This window comes from Cricetulus griseus, chromosome 4, assembly GCF_003668045.3.
Source record: "Cricetulus griseus strain 17A/GY chromosome 4, alternate assembly CriGri-PICRH-1.0, whole genome shotgun sequence".
NCBI classification, from domain to species: Eukaryota; Metazoa; Chordata; class Mammalia; order Rodentia; family Cricetidae; genus Cricetulus; species Cricetulus griseus.
This window is the reverse complement of record NC_048597.1, coordinates 186,689,511-186,714,918: the sequence shown is the minus strand read 5'-3', so window position 1 is coordinate 186,714,918 and position 25,408 is coordinate 186,689,511. Positions and strand designations below refer to the sequence as shown.

General features: G+C 44.1%; 1 protein-coding gene across 1 annotated transcript; it reads right to left on the bottom strand.

Annotated features, from left to right (window-relative positions):
* Positions 1-458: 458 nt before the first annotated feature.
* Leo1 (LEO1 homolog, Paf1/RNA polymerase II complex component) lies at positions 459-25,064 on the bottom strand. Its single transcript, XM_027411141.2, has 12 exons — positions 25,007-25,064; positions 20,962-21,720; positions 18,253-18,357; positions 16,221-16,315; positions 14,846-14,991; positions 13,592-13,676; positions 11,768-11,862; positions 11,157-11,291; positions 10,080-10,215; positions 8,570-8,756; positions 6,071-6,168; positions 459-699 (listed from the first exon to the last, which is right to left on the bottom strand). Exons 1-12 carry the CDS (start codon positions 25,062-25,064, stop codon positions 598-600), a joined length of 2,001 nt encoding a protein of 666 aa, XP_027266942.1. The 3' UTR covers positions 459-597.
* Positions 25,065-25,408: the final 344 nt, after the last annotated feature.

Below are 25,408 nucleotides of genomic sequence, written 5' to 3'. Positions count from 1 at the left end.
TTGGCCGGCATGTATGTCTGTCCTCTATGTGCATGTCTGGTGCCCAAGGAGACCAGAAGAGGGCACAGGATCCCCTGGGATAGAGATCACAGATGGTTGTGAGCCACAATGTGGGTGCTGGGAATTGAAACCCAGCTTCTAGAAGAGCAGCCAGTGTTCTTAACCACTAAGCCATCTCTCCAGCCCTGGTTTTACTGTTTTAAGCCAACCAACTTTGTGATCATCTGTTAGGGCAGACCAAGGAAACAAATTACTGGGGTTTTTTCCTGTACTCTACGAACTCTGTGTGAGAGGAGAGTGCCTTGCTCTGTCTTGCCCTAGCCATGCCAGGAGGCTCCTTTGTGTGGGATGAGAGGATAGGGTGGCAGAGCAGGAGAAATTCAATGAACCTGGACTCTGCAAAATGCTTGCAAAATCAACTTGCTACCCCTGAAAAACAGATTTCTTAAGCACAGGGATTTGCTTTTAAAATGTTTTATTACAATTAAATTTTCACAAACACAAATCAATGAATCTCAATCAAAATAACTCATGTTTACATCGTATTTATAGACAAGCTGTACAATAAATATATAAAATGCATTCACAGTTTGTACTTCAGTCATCTTCTTCTTCTTCATCACTGATCACATACTTCTTGTGCTTTTTATTTGCTTTATCATCATCTTCGGCTTTCCTCTTTCCAGAAGACTCACCTTCCTAAACAGACAAAAATACCTTTCAGTCTCAATGTCAAAGCTGAATGATTCTTTACTAAAGTAGCTTTAAAAAAAAAAATCTTGCAGGTGCTTGCTTTGGCAGCACATACACTAAAAATTAGAATGATACAGGAAGATTAGTATGGCCCCTGTCCATAATTTTACAAAAAAAAAAAAAAAGCAGGGCATATGGTGGTTGATTCCAGCAATTGGGAGGCAGAGGCAGGCAGATCTCTGTGAGGTACAGACAAGCTTAGTCTACAGAGTGAGTTCCAGCCCAGCCAGCTACAAGTGGGACTCTCTCAAATAGTTAAAAAAAAGAAAAGGAAAAAGAAAAAGAAAAAAAAAAAGACAACTTTGCAGAGTTCAAGCTCAGCAAATTGTCTTGAACAAGGAAACCACTGTAGTCACAAAGTCACAAGGACATGGGCAATGGGCTCTGCCCTAGAAAAGGTTAAGACTCAAACAAGGTTTATCTGGGCCAGCAAGATGGCTCATCAGGTATGTCACACATACACCTAAACATACACACACACACACACACACAACACACACACACATACACACACACACACACACACACAGTCTCAATCTAAAATGAAGGTTCACTTGTCCTGTTAAACATTTTTCCTCATAATCAGGTAGTTTGTTAACGGAATCTCTCCTTTCCCAGCATTCTTTTCCATCTAAAATTCATTATTTTAGTAAGTGCCAATTTTTAAAAATATTTTTTGTTTGGATATACTAAAAGCCCACATCATAAAGGTTTTTGAGAAAATATCTAAAGACATCAAAGGCCTGTATATACAAGCGGAGAATCTATTAAAATGACTTAAATTCGTCCTGCACAGCTCTCCAATAGGAACATAACTCAGGAAGTTTTCTAAGAAACAACTTTGACAGGAAGAATTCAGCTTCACATTTAAGTCAACACTCCTTCAAGAAACTCTGACATTGGCTAACACTTCAGAATTGTCACAAACCAAGCCCTTACCAGAGTTAAAGAAATGATGGCACTGGATTACATAGCCCAGAGGCAGGCTGCTTGCTTAGGATGAGCGAGACCCTGGACCAGGTTACTGGCACCACAAACACAACTTCAGTGGACAGACAAACACTTTGAAAGTTAGTCGGGGAAGGCCACAGAATGTTTCAAGATGCAAAATGCAACCTGGCATGCCCATGTTTTTCCTGACCTCCTTGGCTGACCTCTGAGAACAAGATGACAGCCAATACTTGTTTCTTACCTTTTTCTCCCAAATGTATTCCTATAGACTAGAAGTGCCACAGGAGGGTTCAAGAAAGCTATGAACCCATTCAAGAACATGAAAGTCCTCCTCTATGTACACCCCAGCTGGTGGCATTGAAGTGAGCCCCGTTAACAATATTGGAAGGCTCTTGCCCCCAGGATGTGACAAGTGACCCCCTTCCCCAGTCCTGTCAGTAAAGGCAACACTGACTTTGCTTCCCGCTGTAGAATCTTGCAAACACACTGCATGCCTGCACATAAACAGTGTTCCGTGTCTAGCTCTAAAATTCTTTAATGTTAGAGACTAGATTTCAGTAGCAGAAAGAACTGCCACAGTACTTCTAAACACTTATGGTATTTTTCTAAAACCTCTTGGACAAGGTCCAGCAGCAGCCTGAGGTCAGGGCTCTCCAGAGGAAGTCTAAACAGCAACAAGTCAAGGTCAGGGGTAAACAGAGCGGTGAAAACCCTGCCAAGACTGACTCCCCAGAAGCTACAAGCAAGCACAGCACAGCACAGAAACCCCAGATCTACAAAGGAGCTTCCAGGATGACCTTATTTCATGAAACTAGGCATGCAGAATGCTGCCTTACTGAACAAAGCTAAAACACACATCCCTGTGCCACACATCAGTGAAACAATAAAAACACTAAAACTGAACTAACACTTGATAATGCAGTCATGACCACAGGCTCCAACAGACACGAGCAGTCCACAGGTTGTGACATAAGGCAGGGCTCCAGAAAGGAGAGGCAGAAGTGGGGAGAGAGGACCAGGCCCTTCTAACTAACCCTTTTCAGCAGGCAGCCTGTTGCTAAGAAAGGAGTTGGACCTCTCCTGCCTTCACTTTCCAGCTCCATCTGAATCTTTCAACTTTCCTTGCCTGCCAGGCAACAGCAAGCCAACAACAGATAGTCCACCTTCTGTTTCACTGTCTTTAAAGAAAGGAGATTATTTTCTACAGGTTTTACTTGTAAAAATGGAGGAGTTGGATAAAGCACTCTCCTTTACATTGCTCTCCATTTAGCTGAGAAAGAAAGGCAGCATTTTCTGAATAGCTAGATGTCACTTTGTTCCCACACTCCTATTCGTATTTACTACAGTATAGTAACTTTCCAAGGAAGGAAGTATAAGCCATGCTGGAGAAGTGAGCTGACTTGCCCCAAGGCAATGCAAATGGGAACTAGCAAGTTTGGGCAGCATCCAAATTCAACAATCCAGCTGATGATATAGTCTTGTCTTTTTACCTTTTGTTTTTTTAAGACAGGGTCTCAGGAAGCAAAGCTGGCCTGGAACTCACTCTGTAGCCTCCTGCTTCAGCCTCCTAAATCTTGGAGCTATGAGTATGAACCACCATGCCTGGGCAATCTAGACTTGCCCTTACCATCAAAGCTGGTTTTCACATAGCTCCTGATGTGGGCATCCTGACACTGGAACGCTTCCCCACATTAAGCTTAGAAACATAGGTTCCTGGAATATGGATGTGGGGTGAGGCTGTTGTACAAAACAGAGCAGGAGGCTCCTCTCAGTTCTTCACTGTCACCCATGGCACGGCCTGAGCTACAGCACTAGGAAGAGGCAGCAGCAAAAGGCAGAGGTGAAACACAGCTGTCAGAAAAGACAGGGAGGGTACAAAGCGACTCTGAGAGAGTGCTGGGGAGACCAACCAGGAAGAGAAGCTTCTGTAAGGGAGAGGTGGGAGATGGCACTCTCCCAGCCCAGCTAGCCACAAGAGGGACTGACAGGCATATCTTTTACGAGGACTAAATAGTTCCATGACACCTCTCGATTTTCACAGTTCTACTTGCCGCTTGCCAAGGATTAAGCATCTGCTTGGATGAGAGCCCCATTTGCCAACTGTTCATCACACTGTAAATGCACTATTAAGATGTTATTTCTTTTAATTCACAACAAATATGCTGCAGAATAATGTTAACAAATTCTGTCTATAGCAAGCTACTCTCAAGAACATCACCAAATATTAAATGTGGTAATCAACTTTAACCTGAGAACATAATTTTGCTTCCCATGAGAAAAGAGTTCACAAAAGCCCAAAATAATTAAAACAGCTCAAAAGCAAAACAGGAAAATACCCATTTCCTGCGATATGGCAGACCAGTACTTAAAGCAGTCCCCTCACTGAAAACAGCAACTAATGATATGTAAAATAAAACAAAAGCATTAGCGGAGGCCAAAACTAAGAGAAGCAGGGCACTGAAGCAGGCTCTTCCTCAAGACACTGAGCTATGATCATCAACACTGGCCTTTATGGAGTGCAAGGGGGGCAAGGCAGGAGATAAGAGCCAAAAGCTTTTCGTGTACAAAAGGACCAGGATGTAAGTCTAGCACTGTTTCTCTGAGCCAGGAGTCTGAAAACTTACAAAAAGTATTTCTTTGTGTTGAGTGGGGGGAGGGAGGGACATGTACCACAGCATGCGTGCGGAGGTCAGAAGACAATCTGGTAGTCAGCGCTCTCTTTCCACTTTGTGGGATTCACAGATCAAACCTAGTTGTTGGGCTTGGCAGCCAAATCAGCAAGATCTCAGTCTGAGAACGCAGCTTCAGGGGGTCCTGGGCAGCTGATCTTATAAGTCAGCCAGGCTGGTTTTGCACACCTGTCATCTCAGCACTACCAGGAGGATCAGGAATTCAAGTTGGCCACATTGCACAGTGAGTTCAAGACCTGCATGAACTACATGCAACTCCAAGACTCAAACCCAAACCCAACCCCAAAAATCATCTTTGGAGAAATGAATCAATGTAGACATCAAAAATTCCTGTGGAGGCCAGGCGGTGGTGGCGCACACCTTTAATCCCAGCATTCGGGAGGCAGAGGCAGGCGGATCTCTGTGAGTTTGATACCAGCCTCGTCTACAAGAGCTAGTTCCAGGACAATCTCCAAAGCCACAAAGAAACCCTGCCTCGAAACCTGCCCCCGCCCCCCCAAAAAAATTATTGTGGAGGAGCTGGAGAGAAGGCTCAGGGGGTAAGAGCATGTATGGCTCTAGCAAAGGACTCAAATTTGGTTCATAACACCTGGTTGCTTACAAAAACCTGTAACTCCAGCTCCAGGGAATCAGATGCCCTTTTCTAGCTCCTGTGGGCACCCACATACATGTGCACACATACAGAGACACACACAGACAAATAAAAATAAATCTTAAAAAAAATAGTCCAATGGCTATGAGCTCAGTAAATCAATATCATCACTCCATCATAGAATGTACAAAAAAATATGGTACCATAAGATACAGCTGGAAGAAACAGTAGGAGATGCTGTAGTCTGTGTTCCAAAATTCTTCTGCTGAAATGCTAACCCCCAAGATTAGGAGGGCTTCTGGAAGGTTAGCCTTGTGTAGCAAGCAGTCTTCTAGGATTCAAACATTTTATCCTGCACAAAGTTCCTTCACCAGGAAGGTCAACTCAAAATATCTCGAGGAAGTACCTGAAACTGACCAGACTCACTACACCTGTCCCTATCAGAGTAAACAATAAAAGCTGAGAGTCCCACTCAAGATGAAGTGAAGCTGAGCGACAAAGACTGAGATGAACAGAGCTGCCAGGATTCAGACAAGTGGAGACGACTCTGAGACCAGACCAGCTGTCAGGAAGAAGCAGAAACCAGCTGAGCTGCTGGGAGAATTTTAGAACCTGGAAAGGACACTCTCCCACCTGTTGCAGGCTGAGCAATGTGCTCAAGTTCCTGGCTTCTGTGAGCGGTCACCACACTGGGTGGGCCTTGGTGATGCAGCTGTCTTTTGAGTCATTTCTGATATGTAAGTAACCCCTCACCCATACTCCTGTAATCCCCAAAGAACATACTGGTTCCCCAAATTGGACTTTGGTGGTATCCGTACTTTGGTGTGTCATGAGTTCCCTATCTGAGGTGAGTAGACTTGTGTGTCTCCCCAGGGAAAATTTTTGTCACACAATAGTAAGCAGAACAAAGGCAGGGCCTCATGAATGGAGTAAGTATTTACACGAATGTGGGCCTTACCCCATGCAGCTTGTGAACTAGGACCTTCGTGGAGAACTCATTTGTATGTGTCTCAGGGCTCTTTTGTCATCCCAGAAACCAAGCCCTAAGTATAAGGTAACCTAGAATTCAGTACATGCAGCTTACCTCATCACTGTTAAGTTTCTTTGCTTTGAGTAATCTTTGAGCCTTGTCTTCTTCCGAGCCCTCATCACTATCGGAGGAGTAGATTCTAGCACGTTCCTCTGAAAACAAAGGAATTAGACTGAATCATTTTCAGACAGTAATCTATTCATTCCTAAATTTTCCTTCTAATAAATACCTTCAGTTCTCTTCTCTCTGTACATTTTCCACTGAGGAACAAAATAATTTGTATTTGTTGCATTTTCTTGAATGTGTGTCTGAGGCATGTGTGTGCACATGTGTATACATGCATGTGGAGGCCTGAGGTTGGTGTCAGGGATCATCCTCAGTTGTTCTTCCATCTTACTCAGTGAAACAGGGTCTTCCTATAAACCCAGAGCTCACCATTACGGCTGGTCTAACTAACTGGCTTCCTCTGGGGATTTCCTGTCTCTACCTTCCAAAACTGAATTACAGGTCCCCAGATCACACAGGGGACCTGAGCTCCAGTCCTCATGCTTTCGTGGCAAGTTCTATAACAAGTGAGCCTCCATCACCCCAGTTAAACTTTTCTCATAGTTTAAAATATGTTAAAATGAACCAGAACTATTCTTCCAAATATAATGCCTTCCCAGATCCTTGTTAGGTGAGTACTATACTGTGCTGGAAACCACTGAACTCGTCTACCAGGCTTTAATCTCAAGTGAGCTGAATGTTAAATACCCTAATCCTTGAATGCATCTCTGATAAAATGTTACAATTAAGATTTTTGTGATTAATCCTAGCACTTGGGAGGCAGAGGCAGGCGGATCTCTGTGAGTTCGAAGCCATCCTGGTCTACAGAGTGAGTTCCAGGACAGCCTCCAAAACAATACAGAGAAGCCCTGTCTCGAAAAACCAAGAAAAAAAAAAAAAAAAAAAAAGATTTTTGTGATGAATTAGCATTGGCAAAATGAAGGCCGCTGTACCGAGTTCTCTAAATAGGTAAGATGTAACAGGTCAGCTTGCCAATTGCAGTCCTGCAAGAAAAGTCAGATAAAGGGGAATTTAGGTGTTTGTAAAACTTATCACTCAGCCAAGACAAAGCCAGGATGCATGTATCCACATCCTCGTACTATGGTACCTATGGATTATCTATGGTTTCCACAGCTCTGTCAGCATGAACCAGGGAAGGGCTGGGATGAAGACAAGTGCTACAGCAGTTCCCTAGCATGCATTAAGCCCTGAGTTTTATACCCTTGCCACACACCACCCAAAGCATCAGCAGACCTCATTTCTCATTTTACAAACAAGGAAAATGGCATTCAGAAGTGAGAGGTTTCTTGCTCAAAGAGTGGATGAGATAAGCAAAGTGGCTTTAGGAACATCCATTACTACGTACTGGCATCAGCAGCAAATGCACTCCTGAACTTTTATTTCAGTTGACACACGAGAAGTTCCCAGAGATTATGGAGCCTTTCAAAAGTCACTCTGGTAAAAAGTGGCAGAACTAGATGGGCATGGTGATATGTGCCTGTAATCTACACTCAGGAAGCTGAGGCAGGGGGATTTCAGGAATCCAGGCTACTTCTGAGTCTGCTTTTCTTTTTTTTAATGCATTACTGATTTTATTTAATGTGTGGGTGTTTTGTCTAAATGTATATCTGTGTACCATGTGTGTGCCTAGTACTTAAGAGGCCAAAAGAGAGCATTGAGTTACAGACAGCTGTGAGCCATTAGTTTCATCAATAAGAGCAAATGCATCAGAACACTGTAGAGACCAAACAGAGTATCATGTGTTTGTCTAGGATCCAGTATGTACTGAATAAATGCAAAGCACTGTGAATAAGCACCAAGAGGAGGGGATCTGCAGAGCACAGTTTAGAGAAAGCAGGCAGCAAGGCAAAAGAAAGCACCACGTGTTCTCCGTAACTGCATTTTTTGTTTGTTTGTTTATTTTTTGTTTCTCGAGACAGGGTTTCTCTGTGGCTTTGGAGTATGTCCTGGAACTAGCTCTTGTAGACCAGGTTGGTCTCAAACTCACAGAAATCCTCTGCCTCTGCCTCTTGAGTGCTGGGATTAAAGGCGTGCACCACCAATGCCCGGCAACTGCGTTTCTTGATAAACAGCAACTTAGCACTAAAGAAGCTGAGGCAGGAGGATTGCTGAAAGTCTGAGGACAACCTGAACTAGAATGAGACCCTTTCTCAAAATAAAAACCGTCAACTTTCAAACTGGAAATCAGAAGGTTGAGAGATAAATTTGCAAGGGGCCTGATGTGGTGTCATGCCTGTAACCCCAAATCCCCAGAAACAGGCAAGAGGGACCCATCCAAGGAAAGCCGTAAAAAACAAAACACCTGAAAGAGAACCACAAAGAGAGCCACAGTCGTCCTTCCAGGACAGCCTCAAACAAATATACAATGACTTCATCACTGAGACGTGGCAGGACACACTCAGTCACCCTGACTCTAAGATGTCCAACGGCCGGCCGCAAGCTCATGTGCAAGGTGACACACATGATGAGGTTCTACGCCACACTCACCTCGAATGCCCCCTTTGTATCGGTTTTTAATGGCTGCCAGGCTGATGGACTCCTCGCCTTCCTCCTCCTCATCATATCGGTCAGGCTCCAAGTAGCTGGCACTCAGCCCCCGCTGGTGCTGCTTCTCTCTCATCCGGCGCTGCTGCGACTCCCTCCTAATGGAGGCCCTCAGGCGTTCTTCTTCTTTCTGTAAGAAAGCAAATAAACCAGTTGCTATGGTTTGAAAGTGACCCCAATTTCATGTGTTGGAAACTTAATCCCTAGCTAGTTAATTCATGGGTTAACTGGTAAGTTAATGGACTGATGGGCTGTCACGTGATTGGCCATTACAGAAGTGAGCTTGCTCTCTCTGCATCACCATGATTTCCACCATGCTGGAATGCAGCAAGAAGTCCCTCACCAGCTGCTGTTCACTTGTTCTTGAACTTTCTAGCCTTCAATTTTTTTTTTAATTAATTTTATTTACTTAGTTTTGGGGGGAGGGGTAGGTCAGAGGCCAGCTTACAGAAGCTGGTTTTATCCTTCCACCGTGTGGGTGCTGGTGATTAAACTTGGGTTGTTAGGCTCAAGTGGAATAAATTTCTTGCCTTGCTTTTCCAACAAGACCTTAGCATACACCTGGCTGGCCCAGAACTCACAATCCAGGAATGACTGAGGCTCTAGGCTTAATCCTCAGCACCGTAAAACAAAACTCACACAACTCTGCAAGACTCTGCTTTAGGTTGTCTTCACTCGTACTGGTGCACCTCCTCCTCAGTCTGATGACTGAGTTCTGACAGGATAAACTAGTGTAGATGACGTAGTGAGATTTGATATCTGAAAACTCAGGTATTTCAGTGACCAGTTTTGTGGAACTTTCAAGCCCTGTTGGGGGACAAACCAACAGCCTGCATCTATTTTATCACCATCCCAACATCTCTTTGCTTGATAAATGCTTAGGAAATTAACCTAGCCCATGTCACTGGGAGAAGGAAGAGAAGTCCAAACAAGACACAATATACAGAAGAACACATGGTTTGGGCAATCTGTCCTTTTTGTTTGCTTGTTTTTTAAGACAGAGTTTTTCTGTGTAGCCCTGGCTGTCCTGGAACTCACTCAATAGACCACACTGACCTCAAACTCACAGAGACCCACCTGCCCCTGCCTCCCAAGTGCTGGCATTAAAGGTGGATACCACCAACACCTGACTACTCTCTGTTTGTTCTTTCTTTCTTTCTTTCTTTCTTTCTTTCTTTCTTTCTTTTCTTTCTCTCTTTCTTTCTTTCTTTCTTTCTTTCTTTCTTTCTTTCTTAGTTTCATATGCCTGCATGTATGTCTGGGTGAGGGTGTTGGGTCCCCTGGAATTGGAGTTACAAACAGTGCTGAACTGCCATGTGGGTGCTGGGAATTGAACACAAGTCTTCTCTCTGGAAGGGCAGTCAGTGCTCTTAACTGCTGAGCCATCTCTTTAGCTCCCACAGTGTGTTCTTAATACACAAAACTATTCCTCAGTGAAGTTTATCCAACATACCTTAATCATCTCTGTGCGCTGGCACTCAGGGTCACGACCAGCCATTGGTAAGATTCTAATCTTCTGTGTCTTTGAACATCTATCTGCAAGTGACAGAGTCATCTTCCTGTGTGTGGCACTGTCTGTAGAGTGAGGCCTGTGGGAAATGAACAGAAATTCCCCAGTTTATCAATATATTTGTGAGCCAGTCATACCCACATCACAAAAACACAAAGACAGCAGCTACCTCCTATTCAAAGAAGTAAGCAAGAATTGAATATTCTACTTGGAGGACTGTGAACTTTCTTTTCTCTAGCTCAGTGGGACAAGAAAAATGAAAAAGAGAAAGTTGGGGTGAAAGTGGCTTGTATAGCATGACCACCAGAGGCAGGAGACAGCCAAACTCAGGCATTGTTTATGGACAGACACTGTGCTTTGCAAGTCACCCTGCATCTGACTTGTCACAGCTACTCCATGAGATAATCCCACAAAATGAAAGCTGTCGAAGGTCACACAAGGAGAAACAGACACAGGCCAGATCCCAAAGCCTAGTGTAAGCATTACAATTCTGAAAGTTGGTGTTCCCTAGAGATTAAGTGTCACCCAGGAAGGGGGTCTGTTTATCTTCAAGAAAAAAAGCACAGTGCCCTCACCAGTGCCCAGGGTGTCTAGTTTACCAGGGGACACATTCCCACAAAGGTCTGGATGCAACGGCACTAGGCAATGGGACAGCCCCAGGACTCATATTCCCCAGCTCAGTGCCTTTCCTCTCACAGTAGCATACACAAGCCCTAATTATCAGTTTGTCTCCAGGTCACATTTACTGAAAACAAAGGGTACATTTGACCAGAATAGACACAAGCACTTTAGCTCTCCTGGAGGGACAGTAGTCACTAGAACTGATACACTAACATTCTGTTGACATCACAGCCTCTCGAAAGCCTGGCTGGAAGGACCAGGCTCCTGAGAAAGTGGCCTCTGCTATCCTTGACAGAAGTCTCAGCCTCCAGAAACAAGAACTAGCTCCTGGACTGTGCTGTGGACCAGCTCACAGGGACCAGGATTCAAAAAACAAATGGCATTACTAAGAGCACTTACCTGAAGGTGAGCTTCGTTTTAAAGACAGCCTGTCCCTGCAGCCCAGTACCTTGTCTTATGAAAAGATGGTTGTGGTCACCCTGTAGTGGGGCTTTGTATACATCAAACACTTCATTCCCTAAATGCAGGGACATGCTGGAGAGAAATAAAAAAACAAACACTTGGCATGTGAAAAATGTAAAGGCTTTCACTCTCCAGCTTTACTTTCCTGAGAATGTGATCTAATCACTGTTTTCCTCTTTATACAAAATGCAGGAGGAAGATACCATGAGGGAAAAATGACTTCCCTGAAGTCACACCTGCTTGGGTTCAGGCCCTGCCTCTACCTTGTTCCCAGTGAAGGACACTTTTCCTCCCGCTGTGAGTAGTATGCAATGGTGCTGAGAGGAGGATTTCAGATTCCAAACTCACATCAGGTTATTGTCTCCCACCAGCCCCAACAACCTCCAGCTGTCATTTCTCTCAGGTTCTCTATGCAATCACAAGGAGTAAAGATGGAGATTCTCTAACCGGAGCTGGCTCCTGAGTAGGGTCGGAGCCCGTGACATTCTCTCTTCCCCACTGTTGTGGGTGCTCCAGTGGGTGCTCCATGCCAGGCACACGGCACTCACCTTCCATCTGACCACTTGACTATCCGAGCATTGCTCTCTTTAATTTCATTTCCTTCTTCATCTCGGCGCACCCTCCATCTTATTGTATTCTCTACCTGTTTTAAAATACCAAATCTTAGAAAACCGTTCTCATGGCATTCCCCTCCAGAGACATGCAGTCACAGAATAGGCATATGTAGGTACAAGACAGAAAATAGATAAATTAAGAGCAGGGGAAAAATAAGTTTCTTTGATCATGGTGTTTTATCATAGCAACAGAAGCTCTAAGACAGTTAGCTACATATAAATATATGAACATGTATATATATATATTTTTTAGTTACTTTTATATTGCTGTGGTAAAACGCCAAGATAAGACAGCTTATAAAAGAAAGAATTTAATTTGTGGCTCACAGATTCAGAGAGTCAGAGTTCATGTCCAGCATGGCATGAGCATTGCTGGGAGCACAGCAGCAGGTGAACAGCAATGCATTGGAGCAGTAGCTGAGAGCATACGTCTTCATCAACAAGCACAAGGCAGAGAACTTACTGGGGATGATGTGGGCTTCTGAAATCTCCCCAAACACTTCCACTAACTCAGGACCAAGTAGTTAACGAAATGAGCCTATGAGGGCCGTCCTCATTCAAACCAGCATAGGTATTAGCAACTGGAAAGACACTTTAGAAGATGTCTTTGAGGGTGCACTATGAGATCTCTTTCCTCAGGAATGGAGCACATGGAAGTACTTCTAAAGACACAAAACCTCACAGAGCCACACAGCTGGCTCCAGGCTCACTAAAGAACTAACTGTGCCACTAATTAACTCCACGACTGTTCACCTAGTCTCAACCGTCACTCAAGAAACAAATCTAGGGTCACTTTCGCTCACACCCCAGGAGTCTGAAGGAGAGCTACCTCTATCAAACACTGACACTTGAAAGCACTTGAGGTTTTAGGGCAAAATGCTGATGTCTAAACTATGATGTTCACACTGGAACATATAGTGAGTATATTGATACGTATTGCTGCACCATGATAGAAAATGGAAAAATTCCAAAAGGAGTAAAGATCTACCACGTTCATTTATATAAATGATAGAAATAATGAAAAGCAGCAAAAAGAAGTCAGAGGCATTAAAATGGCCATGAGAAATTAATACTGCCAATTCTAAACCAACACACACACGTTCCAAACAAATAACATTGCTAAATGAGCCAGCAGTACAAAGATAGTGGAGGGCAGAGCAAATAAAAAGTCCAAACCATCCATCAGTCTAAACCTCGAAGTTCTATGATCCTGAGCAAATCACTGGCATTTTCATCCCCTCCTTCTTACTTGATCTGCATTTCCACAATGGTCACTGACAACTCTAGACACCTGTGCCCTTAGACAGGGACCATCTTCACCAATATTACGTAGATACTTAGGAAGCTGTCCCATGTGGTGAGGATGGTGCTACTGGGCATGCAGAAGCTCAACCTCAAGTCAAGCATGCTGGCTCATGCCTGTAATGCCAGCATTCAGGAGGCAGAGCTAAGAAGATCATGTGTTTAAGGCCAACTTGGGCTACATAGCAAGACTCTGCCTTAAATTAAAAACAAAAAACCTAAACTGCAAGGGCCTGGGTTTAGTCCCCAGGAAGCATGTCAGAGACCAAAGATGCAGCTCCATGAAGAGTATGTAGAGGCCCAGGTTCAATCCCCAGCACCAAAAGGATTCTGAGAAGACAGATGGTTAATCTGGCTAGTAGAACAAGGGACACAAAAAATGATCTTCAGAGCTCAAGGCTTAGCTTAGTGTCCCCAGGTTCACTCTATAAAAGGGAAGCAAAGACTGCATGGTACCTTCAGTTTTAACCTGGTTCTCCCTTCTTCATCCAACATCTCTTCGTCTTCAAATTCATCCTCATAATACTGAGGATCAAAAGGCCTAGAAGGTGTTTTTAAAATAAGCTATTAATCCTATTTCATAAAGAGCACTGCCATGATGTAGTTAGTTATCACAGCCCATTATACCAAAAGTCATAACTTTAAAAACCATAATGCTCAAAAATAGTTTGAAGCTCAACTTGAAAGTATTCAAAATATACTAATATTTAAATTTTTATGCTGTTACATATTACTTGAAATAAATTATAAACAAGGTTAAACATTGCAAATAGCAGACGTGGTGGTATACACTTTTAATGCCAGTACTTGGAAGGCAGAAGTAGGCAGATCTGTGAGTTCCAGGCCAGTCAGGGCTACATAGTGAGACAATGTTTAAAGGAAATTTTTTCACAATTTTTCATATTATATAAGTCTTCCAAAGAAAAGACCACATATGAGCGGGGCGTTGGTGGCGCACACCTTTAATCCCAGCACTCGGGAGGCAGAGGCAGGCGGATCTCCATGAATTCGAGGCCAGCCTGGTCTCCAGAGCGAGTGCCAGGATAGGCTCCAAAGCTACACAGAGAAACTCTGTCTCGAAAAACCAAAAAGGAAAAAAAAAAAAAAAGAAAGAAAGAAAAGAAAAGGACCACACACACTGTAGCTGCATACATCATTTTCCTTGGGTGGGGGGATATGAAAATTACCCAAGACTTTGAGTGTTAACTTAGGAATCCCCATCAGCCCTGTTTTACCATTAGCTTTCTAGTGTGACAATGCTGCTACAGTGGCCAGTGGATCTCACTGCTTCTCACTTCAGGAGTTACTAAGTATCTTGGAGACTTGGTGTCCCCTCATTCATAAGAGAGTATCAAATTGCTAACAACAGCCACAATCAGGGAGTCTCCCTAAACACTAGGCCATGCTTTTTGTAGCAGGATGCTTGATTTACTTTTTCAGACATATAAATGTTCATCAACTCAATGAAAGAAAGCAAAACACATTCACATATACCCACATAATTCTCTTCTTTTCTTTTTGAGACAGGGTTTCTCTGTGTAACAGCCCTTGGCTGTCCTGAAACTTTGTAGACCAGGCTGGCCTCTAACTCATAGAAATCCACCTGCCTTTGTCTCAGGAGTACTGGGATCAAAGGTGTGCACCACCACCACCTGGTTAATACCCACATATTTCCAGCCAATACCCAGAAGGCATCTTGATTTTCCTTACCTGGGCTCCACACTGAGGAAGTTGGGCAGTTTAACAAAATATAAGTCGTTTCCTAAGTCAGTGTTTACTTTGGGGATTTCTACTTCTATTCTGGTCTCAGGTATTGGCTCCTCCTCCTGCTGATCCTGAGGCAAGCCGTTTTCATCCTAGTGTAAGAAGGCAGAATGTTAGAGCTGTGGGGACCAGGCATCAGGGTTAGGGTTCAAGCTCCACATTTTATTACTCAAGAGAGCAAGAAACACTGTTTGGTTTTTATTGTTATGTTCTTTGTGGTTTTTATTTTGTTCTTTGTTTCATTTGAGACAGTATCTCACTCTGTCATCCAGGCGGTCCTAGAACTTACTGAAATCCTCCTGCCTCAACCTTCCAAGTACTGGGATTACAAATATGAGCCACCATGCCCAGCAAGAACCATACTGAGATATTATCTTAGGGCTAATGTACCCTCAGTCCTCAACACTACTCATCTGTCTGCAGACCATCTCAGGAAAAGCAAGACAAGGCTGGCTGTGCCAACACAGAGCATTGTGATCTAGTATCTTCCAAACCTTCATGGACAGAAATGTTCAGATCAGTCAGCACCAACACAAACACTCTAATGGTATCAGAGAAGACTGTTACCACATGGTGAGTCTGAGACCAGCCTGGGCTACATAGCAAGGTCCTATTTCCAAAACTAAACTTTAAAAAATTAAAAAGAAAGGGGCTGGAGAGATGGCTCAGAGGTTAAGAGCACTGACTGCTCTTCCAGAGGTCCTGAGTTCAATTCCCAGCAACCACATGGTGGCTCACAACCATCTGTAATGAGATCTGGTGCCCTCTTCTGGTGTGCAGATACACATAGAAGCAGAATGTTGTATACATGATAAATAAATAAAATCTTTAAAAAAAATTAAAAAGAAAGGAATGAAAGAAAAATTATTAAGACAGCACACATTTTTTAAAACATTTTATTTAATATGCATTGGTATGAGGGTGTCAGATCCCCTGGAACTGGAGTCACAGACAGTTGTGAGCTGCCATGTGGGTGCTGGGAATTGAACTTGGGTCCTCAGTGCTCTTAACTGCTGAGCCATCACTCCAGCCCCTACAGCACACATTTACTTGCATGAATGAGAAAAACAATTAAGTGAAAGGTTCTCAAATGCCGGGTCCTCATGATCTCAAGCTGTGAGGCACAGCACCACCTCATGTCAGCCACAGCCACATCTACTCCTCCTTGTAGCCAAGTTTCCTACAGGACGTCATCTCCTCACTGTATTTTCATACAACAGTTCAGCTAGCGACTTCCTCTTCTCAGAGAGAGAGAGACCCTTACCCCTGAGACTTTGCCTCACTTGAATATTGGCCAGCTCACACTAGTACTCTGACTTACCACAGGCTGTCCTGGAGTAGGGGGCTTATCTTCTCCATCACTCCCTGAAGATATGTCATCTGCACCTCCAAACAGATCCATGGTTCCATTATTGTCTTCAGTGCAGAAGGAAAAAATATAGAGTGTTAACACCCATTCTTCACTTTAATATCCCCAAGAGCTCTGGGCCAGCTCCACAGAATGGCTCAAACCTAAGTCTGTAACATGTGTGTGGAGAGACAAGCATTGTGGCTCATGTGTGCAGAGACAGACACTGTGGCATATATGTGTAGAGACAGGCATGGTGGCATGTGTGTGCAGAGACAGGCATGGTGGCATGTGTGTGCAGAGACAGGCACGGTGGCATGTGTGTGCAGAGACAGGCACAAGAACAGGAAGCTCCTCTTCCTTCTTCCGAATCCTTCTTCTATTTTCCCTTATTGTCCAGGAAATTGTTTCTCCCATGCTAGACCCTCATATGTGGGCTAATACATTCTATGTCAGAGTTACACATCTGTGTTTAGCCAGGCCCCACCCTCACAGGCAGAACATCACTGAGGTACCCATCAAAACAGCAAGTAAACAGAAAGACAGATGAGTGGTCAGAGAGCCATCTGTTTAAAACTGAGATCAGAGAAATTGGGATTACTGGTAAAGATATGATCTAGGATAAAACTATGAGACTGAGTTACAGAGATGTGGCAAAGAATAAAATTGCTGGGCAGCAAGGCAAAGGGGACCATAGTACTGAAGTTCACTGTATGATAAAACAGGAACATGTCCCTGCCTGCCAGCTCCCTCAGTATTCCCTTCTCAGCTCATAACCCATCCAACTACTGTACGTGTGAGGTTTAATTGTCTCATCAATCTGCATGCCTAGGTACCGGTTGGCAAATTCAAACATGGCTATACTCCCAGTGTCTAGAACAGTCGCGGTATTCAGCAGAGCCTCAAAAAAACAACAGTGAACAAGATGAAACAGTAGACGCAGCCTACCTAATTCTCACAACTGTGCAAGAGGGTCTGCATCACCCCATTTTATATCTTAAAAAAAACTAGCGGAGGAGGGATGGGGGTGAGGGGAGGGAGAGGGAGAAGGGACTTACATGTGAAACAAGCTTGTTCCTTAACTAGAACTATTAAGAGAGAGAGAGAGAGAGAGAGAGAGAGAGAGAGAGAGAGAGAGAGAGAAAAGAAAAAACTAGCAAGAAATTTGATGGACCAAACACAGCAGGTTATCTGATCCCAAAGTGCACTCATGGAACTACTAAGCAGACATTTAAGTAAACCCTGGAGTTTGCTATTTTGTCTAGTGTTCCTTTTCTCTATAGCTGACCCTCTAAATATCTGCCTTAGTTACTGTGTTCCTTAAGATAATTTCTCGAACCTTTGGAGTGATGCCTAATTACCATGCAGCATAGTAACACCTGCATATAGCCAAGCATCTATCACAATCGTGTCTGCTGTAACTTTTTTTTCTGTTGTTGTTTCTTCTTCGAGACAGGGTTTCTCTGTCCTGGATGTCCTGGAACTCATTTGTAGAGATCCACCTGCCTCTGCCTCCCAGGGACTGAAGGTGTGCACCACCACCACCCATCTGGACTGCTGTAATTTCCATGCTAACATCTTCACTGTGTGACCATCTGCTGTCTGCAAACAGGTTACAGATGAGCATCTCTACCTTTACAACAGCCGTAACCCGCATTTATTTGAATGGAGCTCTTCGTGTAACCCAGTCAAAGGCCACTCCTTCATCACCTAGGAAATTGTTAAAGTCTGAGAACAGTAAGGGCAGTCAGTTCAGAACTATCCTTATTCAGACTGAAGAACACAGTGTCACTCCCAAATGGACCAGAGGCTCAGCCCCCCACCCCCCAGAAGGCCACTCAAACTGTAAACAAAGAAACAGGTTCTTAACCGTGTGAGCTGCAGAGTACACTGAGCACACACACACAGCCTTCCGTGAGTCATGCAGTCTTGAGGCTTGGGAGTACACCACAGTTAAAAGCACAGAGTTATGAACTAGACATGGGCACAAAAGAAACAGGGTTACCTTTGGGCACCTCAGTGTCACTATCCGCTTCCGAATCAGAGGGAATTGCATTCTTGCGCTTCATTCGTAAAACTTCATCTTCACTGTCACTGCCTCTGGCAGATTCTGAAAAAGCAGAATTAGGAAGTGTGCATAAGCACATCCAAGCTTTATAGAGAAACTGCAACATTCGTGCAATGTAATCCAGTTCAGCAATGAATAGAAAAGGATGGCACATGTAGCAATTTGTATCAGTATAAAATGCATTCTGCTAAGTCAAAGAAAACGTAGCCTGGCAGAGACAGTGCCTGTCATCCTATAACTAATGAGACAGGAACACAAGGAGACAAGAGCAAAGGGATAGAACAGATCAGTAGCTGATGAGGTTAGGTACAGGCAAGGATGTAGCTATAAAATGTGTCTCATAACATGCTGTCCTGTATCATAATGGTGGTTGCTGCATAAATCTACAAACATGTCAACACTAATTAAAGTGCACACAAACAAAAGGGTGGAGGTATAGTTCAAGCATGAGAATATGTGTCTGGCATGGCCAAGGCCCATCACAAAAAAAGAAAGAAAAAAAAAATACAATGGGGAAATAAAGCCAGGTGTGGTGGTGCAGGACTGTAATACTAACAGTTCAGAAGCAGAGGCAGAAGGAGGGCAGCAAACTCAAGGCTAGCCTGGGCTATGCAATAAATTCCAGGCTGATCAGGGATATACAGAGAGACCTTGTCTCCAAAACCAACAATATAAAGTCAATCTTACCACACACACACACACACACACACACACACACACACACACACACACACACACAGAGAGATACACACTCTCACACTAAAAAAAAAAAAAAAAAAAAAAAAAAAAAAAAAAAAAAAGACAGGGTAGGTAAAGACTTTGTACCCTGGCTGGAACTTGTTATGTAGGCCAGGTTGGCCTTGAACTCACAGGGATCTACTTGCATCTGCCTCCCAAGTGCTGGGCCATGTATTAATTTTTAAAGATAGCTGAACCATGACCGTAGGATTATGAGTTCACAGCTAACCTATGCTAAACTACAAGATCCTGTCTCCAAAGAATTATTATTTTTTAAGAACATGGATTTCTAAAACCAAAAACTTTTGATTGAGATGAGAAAATCAGTATTGAAATTTATGATTAAATTACACAGACACATTAAACAAGAAAGGCAAAACCGTGAGAAAGAAAAATCTATGACTATTTTCTAGATGGTATAATTACTTCCCTTAAAAACTTCATGAAGCTGGGCGGTGGTGGTGCATGCCTTTAGTCCCAGCACTCGGGAGGCAGAGGCAGGCGGATCACTGTGAGTTCGAGACCAGCCTTGTTTACAAGAAGAACTAGTTCCAGGACAAGCTCCAAAGCCACAGAGAAACCCAGTCTCAAAAAACAAAACAAAAAACTTCATGAAGAGCTGATTGTGGTGGCACAAGACTGTAATCCCAGAACTTGGGAGACAGAGACAGTCTGGGCTATCTAAGTCCTTGTCTCAAACAAAACAAAAAAGAAGATTCTCTCTGACCTGTTCTTTGTCAATATTGTATGAGCCTCATGAAGAATCCTATTCTGCACTAGTTACTAAGTACTTATGAAACCCCATGCACAGTCTATGCAGATTTATACCCATATTGGGAAATATCATGCCCTCTTCTAAAAAGAAGTCCAAATGTGGTTCTGAATCCCCATCGTGAGATATTACAGGAGCAAATCTCCCTTTGTACTTAAGCTTCTTGGGATAGAACCAAACTGTAATTTAACATGTCTGATCACCTACAGAAACGAAGCAATCCATATGCCACTTGAGAAAGACTTCAACCTAAGTGGGGTGACTTATATACTACAAAGTCTAAAATATTTTCAAATTCTATATGAAGAAGGTATTGATTAGAGCTGAGCTAACCAACAATTATAAAGGGAACCCATAGACAAAAATCAGGCTATATGGTTACTGTGCTCTGCTGTCCTATGACCTCCACCCACACATGAATCCATACATACAACCATTATTAAACACAAACACACACACAAACACACACACACACACACACACACACACACACACACACACACGCTAACATGGAACATGGTACCCATACCTCAGTACTATATTGTACAGGATAGTTCAATGATGCCATCAGTTAACTGTAGGCAAATCTGTTGCATGTGTGCTTGTTAGTTGCCCAGGAAAATGGAACTAACTCAGTTCATCTGGCTTCTCTAGCACTACTCATCTCAAAGACTGCTCTTTAGTACTTTTCTCTGATCTGGTCGGTTTATGAATGGAAGGGGAAGACAGTAAAAACAAACGGAAATTTAAAGAATGCAGAGAGTTAAGGTTTTAAAAGGTGAAAGTAAAAGGATAGAAGAGGAGAAAATGAAAATTAAAAACAGGATAATAAAGACGGAAATAAAAGTAATGAAGAGATGGCTCAGTAGTTAAAAATACCAGCTGCTCTTCCAGAGGACCAGGGTTCAATTCCCAGCAACAACGTGGTGGGACACAAACTGGTGTAACTGCAGTTCCAGACTCGTGGCCTCCATGGACACTGCGTGCATGCATGTGGTGCAGAGATTGGCATGCAGGGAACATACCCAGCCACATAAAGTAAGATTTTTTAAAAAATCTTTAGAAAGAAGCAAGAAGGGAGCGTGGCGGGGCCCAGATGTTTCCACTGAGCAGCACGGGTTCCCGGGAATCTTTACCTGACTTCTGGTCTTGCTCCTCTTCATCATCTGACTGCCTTCGATCTTCATCTGAAGCTTGTGGCCTTTCATCATCGGAGTTCTGCATCTTCTCCTCATCGGACACCTGTGGCCGGTCCTCATCGTCCGAGTTCTGCTTCTCATCATCATTATCAGAAGCCGCAGGGTGCTCATCATCAGAATTCCCCTTTTCCTCCTCAGACAGTTGTTGTCTGTCATCATCAGAAAGCTGGGCCCGGTCCTCATCATCTGTGTTCTGCATCTTCTCCTCGTCATCGTCGGAGTTCTGTAGCTTGTCTTCATCAGACCCTTGCTCCTGCTCCTCGTCGTCAGAGTTCTGCATCTTTTCGTCGTCCGACTGGTCACTCTTATCTTCTCTGTCCCACTTTTCATCATCTGACTGGGCCTTTTCGGAACCTTCCGCCTCTGAGTGGTGGCTCCCATCATCTGATCTGTGACCCTCATCATCCTCATCATTGTGGGCTTCAGATCCACTGTGCTGATCTCCATCAGAGGGCTCATTATCCTCGTGGTCGGATCGCTCGGAAGCCTCTGACCTGTTGTCTGACCCTTCAGAGTGATTGTCGCTGCCACTGTGATGAGAGGCCCCCTCCTCCTCACTGTCATCTCCAAACAGTTCCTTGTTACTGGGCTGTCCTGAGTCATCTCTTTCGTCTTGGTCACTTTCGCTGCCAGAGGCATTACTGCCAGAAGCACCGTTCTCCTGGTCAGAGTCTGAGTCAGACCCGGAATCAGAATCTGTGGCAAAGTAAAGGGAAGTAAAAGTCCATCTCAATTTGCTAAGAGGCAAACATGAACTGGCAACACTGGCGGAGCCAACGTTCTCAGTGTTCCAGAGGCAAAGGAGTTTCAAGAACCCGGAGAACGCTCAGGTAAGAAAACTTAGCAGACTCCCAGTACTCGAGCATACTAGCTAGAGTCATCAAGCACAACAGCCCACTGTAACCCCAGCAACTCAGGAGGCTGAGGCAAAAGGATCAACTCAAATCTGAGGCCAGCCTGGGCGACACAGTAAGTTGCAGGCCTACAGCGTGAGACCCTGTCTGAAAAAGCTGAAATAAATAAAGTAGACCTCTTTATGTTTTACCTTACTCAGTCCCACTCCACCCCCTGCCTAATTCATCCACACAAATAAGTAAACAGTCCTACATTTCTGGTACAGGTACCATTGGAACCAGAAATACGGCAGGAAGAGAAAAGAAAAATGAACAGAGGAAAAGCATGAGCATAGAAAAATACTGTATAGGGTACCATCAAATATACCACATAAGCACTATAGACTTCTAGAAGATAATAATAGCTAAAGAAATAATGACCCAAATTTGATGAATCTACATATTCAAGAAGTTCAATGAATACCACACTGGAAAAAACTTGAAGGGATCCATACCTAAACATATCATCAAGTTATTAAAGAATCATGAAAACAGCCACATTGTCTCATACAAGGGATACGCTATAAAGATGACAGCTTATTTTTCACCAGAAACTACAGAAGGAAAAACAGCCAGGTGGTGGTGGTGGGGGCAAGTCTTTAATCCTAGACAGAGGCAGACACAGGTGAATCTCTGTGAATTCCATGCTAGCCTGGTCTACAGAGCTAGTTCTAGTATAGCCAGGGCTGTTAAACAGAGAAACTCTGCCTCAAAAAACAAAAACAACAACAACAACAACAACAGAAGCAAAAAGAGGCATTCAAATGTTGAAAGAGAAAGACTGTCAGACAAGGAGACCTTTTTTTTTTCTTTTTGTGGTACTGACAACAGTGCCTGGCAGGTGCTAGTCAAGAATATGACCCCCAAGCCACAATTCAGCATGACCTAGACTTTTATATCTTGCAAAGGAATTTTCATAATTTAAAGGACTAATGAATCACAGGAAAACTAGATATTATTTTAGGATGAATGAAAATGATAACATTATACCAGTTCTTAGGGGACAAAAGGAAAAGCAGTGTTGCCCAAGAGAAAATGGATAGTCACAACCACCTACATTAAAAAGAAACATCTCAAATCAATAACCTACCTTTTACATCGTAAGAGATGAGAAAAGAAAATAAAGCCCAAGCTGGGGCATTGGTAGCGCACGTCTTTAATCCCAGCACTCAGGAGGCAGAGGCAGGCAGATCTCTGTGAGTTCGAGACCAGCCTGGTCTACAAGAGCTAGTTCCAGGACAGCCTCCAAAGCCACAAGCCCTGTCTTGAAAACCCCATCTCCCCCTCAAAAAAAGAAAAAAAAAAAACTAACAAAATTAAATGTTTAGGCAGCTTGTCCAAGCAAAAAAATACAAGACTCAAATTACTTAAGTCAGGAATGGAAGTGGGGATGTCATTATTGGCTTTACAGAAACAATGATTATAAAAAATACTATAAACCTAGATACATTCCTTCTAAGGTCAAGAACAATATCTACTTTTGCAACTCCCATTCAATATTATAAGGAAAGTGCTAGCCAAAGCAAGCAAAATACACAGGTAAGAGAAAGAAACAGTAAAAACCATCTCTAATCATGACGACATGGTTTCATATGTAGAAAGCCCTAAAAGTCACAAAAACTATTACAGCTAATATATTAGCTGCCAGCTAGCACCAAGACACAAGAACAACTCACATTAGAAATGAAAAATTATGAAATAGCTGGGAGTGGAGGTACATACATGCAACACCCGCACTCACAGAGGCAGGAGAATCAGGAATATAAAGATAACAAAGGCAACATACATAGCAGATCCTGTGAAGAAAGAGGAGAAAAGGAAAGGAAAGAGGAGGGGAAGGCAGCCAAGCAGGCAGGGCTACAAGTACCACCTATCACATCCATTCCAACTTCGAGAAAGTGCCATTGTCAAGGACAGCACACCAGACCTGGAAGCAAAGAAGAAAAAACTGCAATGACCTTAAAGGAAGTTTTTAAAAAGGAAGAAAAGATAGAAAAACGGCTTAGAATTGCGATCATCTATCTCCACACACCACTTCCCTATGCCTTGCGTTGCTACGGGGTGCATTTCACTAACCAATTGTTTCTTCAACTGTGCATCAGAAAAGCACTACGCTAACAAGGTAGCTTGAAAACTACAGGGATCGTTATTTATTGAATGAATAAAATGAAAACCTTATGGAAGTCACAGGAAGGTTTACCTAGAACTGTGTCTCAAGGAGACAAGAATAAACGAAGAGAAAAACTACTAGCAAAAGTTGTGGGATGGGAATTTGTGCAGAGACATTCCAGGCCTATCCTGATTAGATAGAGCTCCCACAGTAGAATTCAGTTCCCTGTACTTTTACCTACTGCTCCCTTCCCTACAGTAATTACGTATAAACTGGAGTTGATGAAAATTGGGGGAGGGGCAAAGAGAAAAGGACTTTTATGCAGGCTAATTTGGGCCTGAGAGGCTGCACGAATTCTGAACTTGGGTCTTGGATCTCTCCTCATTCCAAACTACTTCGATTCATATCTCGAATTCAAACACTCATAGACCCGTGCTAGAAAGGCCTCCATGCACCATATCATTCATTCATTCATTCATCTGTCACTTCTCTCCCATCACCCCACCAGCTTCCCCATTCTTACATCACAGACAAGGAAAGAGGTTTTCTGAACCCGCTCTCCAAGGGCACTCATCTCCAGTGCGTAGTCCTTCTACACAGCTCCACCCTGACCTCCCCCCCCCCGGACCCTTCATGAGCATCTGCAGTCCCCCATCATCTCAGTTTCAACTCGGGAGGGCGTTATCAGGCCCGATGAACACTGAACAGGTCTCCACACTCCTCTTGCGGCCAGGTATGCACAGCCGGGCACAGACCATACGTCCTCGGAGTGCTCCCCCCACGAGCCCAGGCTGGCCCCTGGCCCTCGAGGCTCAGACTCCGCGCCGGTCTCCCGGGAGAGGCTGGCACCGCCGGGCATGCAGGGGGCGCTGGGCAAGAGCGTGGGAGCACCATGGTGCCCGGTGGCGCGCCTCCGGCCGGAAAGCAACTCGACACCCCGTGCGCCCATCCGAGGAGCCCGCCCGCCCGTCCGCCGCACCTTTGCGCTCCGCCTCGCTCTCAGCTTCGCTCCCGAAAAGATCCTCCATATCCGCCATGGCAGCTCGGTCCGCGGCCTTGGCCTGGACGAGTCGAGCCTACTTTACGGCCGGGGGCCAACCGAACACGACAGTGTCGTAAAGACCCGCACAAAGGCCTACTTTGCTTCTGTGACCTAGTTTCCGCGTGCACTCGGCGGGCTCCGCCTCCGCGGTGTCTAGGTTCGCCCCCTGGGCTGCGTGCGGGCCTTGCAAGAGCCTGGGGTGCGGGGCAGACTCGTTTGGGACCTGTCAGCCGCAGCAGGCCTCCACTTCAGGGAAACCTCACTCCTTTGATCCCTGCGCTGGGTAGGCAGACGTAGGTGATCTCTGTGAGTACCAGGCCAGCTTGGTCTACAAAGAGA

Bases quoted from the DNA above. Each gene is read 5' to 3' on its own strand.
- Leo1 (XM_027411141.2), bottom strand. From the start codon at position 25,064: ATGGCGGATATGGAGGATCTTTTCGGGAGCGAAGCTGAGAGCGAGGCG. The intron at 11,292-11,767 runs GTGAGTGCCGTG...ATTTCTCTCCAG, and splicing joins GTCAAGTGGTCAGATGGAAG to CATGTCCCTGCATTTAGGGA. The intron at 10,216-11,156 runs GTAAGTGCTCTT...CATTTCCCACAG, and splicing joins AAAACGAAGCTCACCTTCAG to GCCTCACTCTACAGACAGTG.